Source organism: Propithecus coquereli, unplaced genomic scaffold (assembly GCF_000956105.1).
Source record: "Propithecus coquereli isolate 6110/MARCELLA unplaced genomic scaffold, Pcoq_1.0 Scaffold143, whole genome shotgun sequence".
In the NCBI taxonomy this organism is placed as follows: domain Eukaryota; kingdom Metazoa; phylum Chordata; class Mammalia; order Primates; family Indriidae; genus Propithecus; species Propithecus coquereli.
The window spans coordinates 3,150,149-3,155,345 of record NW_012138636.1 but is presented as its reverse complement, the minus strand read 5'-3'; the positions used below and the strand labels follow the sequence as shown (position 1 = coordinate 3,155,345).

The following is a 5,197-nucleotide window of genomic DNA, read 5'->3' as shown; positions in this document are numbered from 1 at the left end:
AAGCATTAGAGTGATTAAACTTAGATTTCCAAACATCATACATTTTGTGTTGTTTAATTTTTAAAGTATGTATACTCTGTCAGGCGTGAGAATCACAAGCGATGCTATAACAAGACGGGGAAATGTTAATGAAATGGACTACTCTAAGAAATTACGAACACTAACCGACGTCGGCTGGGCACTTATGAGGCAGCAGGCAACGCACCAGCATGTCACACACCAGACGTCAGACACGTCCGCCATCTCCAAAGGGAAAATGGGAGGCATGAGGCCAAATATACTTTCCTCTTTCATCTTCCTTAATTATAACATACAGTTATTAAATTGCCACGTTTCAGGTTAAATATTTAGATGTGAAATTACTATAGTAACAACACTCACTTAAATCAAAAGTTCAAAATTAACTACATAATGTACAGGATTCAGAACTCACATTTACCACGCTAAAAGACGGCCTCAGGGCTTTACAAATGCAAAATTCAATTTTAAAAATTGAAACTACAGTAATTCTTAAGTTTAGAAAATCCACAAAACCTGCCATCATATTGTTTCAGAATCAGAGAGAAATGTGCTTTTTATTCCTAACTATCAAAAGTGGCCCTAAAAAATTTATTTCAGCATTACTGGTAGTAGCTAAAAGTTAAATACGCAAATGTATATAAATCAACAGGAGGCTGGAGAAACATTATGATATAGCCACGAATTAGAAACTTGTGCAGCCATTATAAAAGAAAGCAGATGATTTATAAGTGTGTTACTATGAAAAGACCTCCAAGATTTCCTGAGTGGCAAAAAACAAGTGGCATGTACATCTGAGGAAAAAAAGACCACCACCACCATCATCATCATCATCATAATTTGGTTAACAAATATAAGAAATTTAAGAGTTACCTCCAAAAAGTCAAATGTGGAGTACTAGTGGCAGGTGAGAGCTGGGATGATAAAATGGGACAGAAGCTTTCACTTTTATTTTATACTTTTTGACACTTCTTTTAAAACCATGTGCATATATTTCTTTTAAAATTAAGGAAGAAACTGCCTTTGACTGCCCTTGAGTTGATCTACATTTACCGATAGGGAAAGATAAGGCGAAGGGACCCTCAGTGCCCATGCACTCCTAGACCACTCCTGGCAGTCTCTGCCCCCTTGTCTCACTCCTTCCAGGAGTCTAACCAGTGAGACTGAACTGAGCAGAGAGCCCAGCCCCTCTGAACCTCCTTTCAGATCTGCCTGCCAGCGGTGCAGGCAAAGGGTACGAACGCTCCACTTCCACCGTCATGCTGCGGCTATGGGGAAGGGGGACAGCAGGTGCGTTGGACTGCACTTATCCAGCTGTGGCCACGATCCAGGTGAAATACTGAAAAGCATATGCATCCCTGCTGCACATCTGCTACCATGATTAAACCGCACGCTGGGGGAAGGCAGTAGGATTGGGAGGCATGAAGAAAGATCGTCATTTTTCACTCCATTTACTTCCGTGCTATTCGAAATTCCCAACAAGCATTGCTATGGCCTGAATGCTTGTGTGTCTCCCCAAAACTCAAATGGCAAAATCTAATCTCCAATGTGTTGGTGTTAAGAAGTAAGGCCTTTAGGAGGTGATTAGGTCTTGAGAGTAGAGCCCTTGTGAATGGCAGTGGTCTTATAAAAGAGGCCTGCAGGAGCTACATGTCCCTTCCACCATGTGAGGGTGCAGCCAGATATACCGTCAGTGAGGAACAGACCTTTATCAGACACAAAAACTGCTGGTGCCTAGACTTCTCAGGCTCCAGAACCATGAGCAATAAATGTCTACTGTTTTCAGTGTTATGGAACAGTTTCAGTAGAATAGGTACCAGTTCTTTGTTGTAGGTCTGGGAGAATTTGGCTGCGAATCCACCTGGTCCTGGGCTTTTTTTGTTGTTGTTGGGAGGTTTGTTATTGCTGATTCAATCTTACTACCTGTTACTACTAGTCTGCCTGTTCAGGATTTCTATTTCTATTTCTTCAGGCTTGGGAGGTTGTATGTTTCCAAAAATTTATCCATCGTCTCTAGATTTTTTTAGTTGGTGTGCATAAAGATGTTCACAGTAGTCACAGATGACCTTTTGTGAATCCTCCCTAACATATTCTACGAAGCCAGTATCCTGATACCAAAGCCAGGAAAGGATACCACAAAAAAAGAAAATAGACCAATATCACTCGTGAACATAGATGTAAAAATCCTCAACAAAATACTAGCAAACTGAATCCAACAAAAAAATAATTCACCATAATCAAGTGAGTTTCATCCCAGGGATGCAAGGATGGTTCAACATATGCAAATCCATAAATGTGATTCACCACATAAACAGAATTAAAAACAAAAACCATATGATCGTCTCAACAGATGCAGAAAAAACATTCGATAAAATCCAGCAGTCCTTCATGATAAAAACGCTTAACAAACTAGGCATAGAAGGGACATACCTTAAAATAATGAAAGCCATATATGACAAACCCACAGCCAACATCATACTGAATGGGAAAAAGGTGAAAGCATTCCCTCTAAGAACTGGAACAAGATAAGGATGCTCACATTCGCCACTTCTTTTCAAGATAGTACTGGAAGTCCCAGCCGTTTAACATTTATGGAATCCCTTTCAAACTGCATTACTGGAACACCTTTTTAGTATAAACTAAAATACGTTAGTAGAGAAATAAATGATATCTTGAAACCATTAGAGAAAGTCCCTAGCCCCTTTAAAGGGGTTAAAGCGCTCTGTCATAAACCAGAGCCCCAGAAAAGATTTCCTGCCGGGAAGGAGCTGTAACATGGCTGCCTTCACTACACTCTGAAAACCAACCTCAACCAAGTCACAAATTGCTAATGGAGTGTATTACTATATAACAAAACAAAGCATTCGTGACTAGATTTTCTCTTTCATAGTTTCATATTAAGAACTTTATTTAAAATTAAGTCATGTTAGATTTACAGATACCTGTTTGGTGATCGTCTTGGCCAACGTCTTCTGTTAGATTCTGCAAGAAATATGTTCATTATTACCAAGAAAACACATGCCATACATCAAGTTTTAAAATTCGGTATTTTCATAAGCAACTGGTATCTTAATATCTAATTTTTTTTAATCTAAATTTTTATCAAATACAGTTACACAAAATGACTACTTCAAATAGTTGGTAATTTTGTCTTTAAAAGATTGACTTACTAGCTTATTAAGGGTGTGGTAGATCTTATGAATATTTGCCAGTGTTGAGAGATGAGAGTTCAGCTGAAAGTCTTTGAAAGAAAGAGGAGAAAATTCAGTGTCATTTATTTCCAATACTGCAAAAAGACTAAAAAAAACCAAAAAGTTCAGAAGTGAAGATAAATGTTTAGACACAGCTGAATAATACCTCAATTAATTTGATAACTTACTAAATAAAAAACAACATGCAATTACTGACCTATCCCCTAGAAATAAAGTTGGACAATAAAGTTAAATTCCCATCCAAATGTTAAAAGTTCATGAAATTTTCATGTGAACTCCAAGGTAAAACAAATAATCCAGTAGTTGTAAAATCCTGCCAGCAGTGAACTTGAACTTAATAGAAAAATATCAATAATGTTAGCAAATTAAACAAATCACACAAGTAGAAGACAGATCTCAAGTGTAACACGTCCACTTTTCCCTTCCCTTCCCCAGAATTATTGGTACAATAAGCAAGTTCCTGGCAAGAAAATGATAGAAAAGCATCTCAAGGTTTAGTATCTGACAATATATTTATTTTGTTGTCACTTATGCAACAGAGAAAGTTAAAAACAAAATCTAAGCCCCTCCCTCTCCCATTAAACAAACAAACAAATCAAAGAACTATCCTATCTTGCAGCCTCCACGTTTGAGAGGCCAGAGCCCAGTGATGTAGCTGATAGAGTCGCGTGCATGCACCGCAATATTAAAGTGCGCCACAGAACCAGAAACAGAAGCAGAAATCATACTCCTGAAGACACACTGCCACATCAACGAGTGAATCCACACAGCATCTCTGATCACTTCAGAATGACACACCAAGTCATACGCAAAAGACAAATGAGGTTGTTCCATTTTAGCATCCTGCACAATATAAAACTGTAAGTTAACCTGGTACGCTTTTAATCTCTAATTTTAAATGTTTTCATAAACTTTATGCTTGCATACATACTAGGCTATACAAATACAAGTTGAAAGTTTATGAATAATTTCACATTTGAATAAACATCAATAGAAATATTTTCATAACATACCAGGATTACATTAGTTTCTTTTCTTTCCTATCATAAAGCAAAGCTTAGGATGAGGAGAACCCTGAAAAGATACTGTAACTCTCCAAGTTATGCCGTTCTAATTTAAAAAGAGGAGGAGGAGGAGGAAAAAAGTACCTTTCACTGGAACGTTTTATTTGGGACATGTATTAGATCCAAAGAACAGACCCAAAGAGCAGGGGCTACAACATAAGTTGTATTGCTGGGGCTGGACCCTCTGGGCTGCTACTCTGAATCCTGAAAGCAAGCTGACCCTGCCCACGGTCAGACAGCCTTACTGCATCTTCTAAAAGCTTGCTGGAATCCAGCTCTGAGCAGGCCTGCAGGGGCAGAGGGGCTGGGCAGGAACAGAGCCCCTGACATTCCCATGCAGCCATGGGGAGCAGCAGGCCACGCTTGTACATGCACAGATGCGCTGCGCTCTGCTCCAGCCTGCCTGGTGGCAGCCAATGGCCTCACACCACAGTCACAGCCACCTAGAACGGTCCAAAGAACCAACATTTTTGGCTGAGAGATAGCCAGAGCAGGGCCTCAAGCTCTCAATGGGCCTCTGGTATAGATACATGTTAACGGGTTGGCATCTAAATAGTCTAGCCAAGCTTATGGTACACGATGGCACGATGTGGCTCAGAACCTGGATTTTCCATCTTAAGTCATTCAATTGCACAGAAAAGGTTCAGAAAAGCATTTGGGGTGTGTGAGTGTATGTATGCGTATTGTGTACTTATTTACTCATGTTCATATGTAATAAACATGCATGGAGTGTCTAAAACCAGAAGCAACAGCCCTCTCGGGACCAGCAAGAGGCCGTGAGGAGCTTAAACATCCACTCTCGCACCTCCGTCCTTCTGCTACCAAGCCAGAACTCCCTTTTTTTACTCTCTCAACTTAAAAATAGCAAGACAAATAACAGATTCCATTATCACCTTGAAATAT

The 5,197-nt window shown here is 39.5% G+C and overlaps 1 protein-coding gene across 1 annotated transcript in view; it reads right to left on the bottom strand.

Moving 5' to 3' along the window:
• DCUN1D4 (DCN1, defective in cullin neddylation 1, domain containing 4) overlaps positions 1 to 5,197 on the bottom strand; it is an 81,558-nt gene that overhangs the window by 41,554 nt on the left and 34,807 nt on the right. The window contains 3 exon segments of the mRNA XM_012639901.1: positions 2,518 to 2,552; positions 2,961 to 3,000; positions 3,189 to 3,259. Of these exon segments, the coding sequence (XP_012495355.1) occupies positions 2,518 to 2,552; positions 2,961 to 3,000; positions 3,189 to 3,259 (146 nt within the window).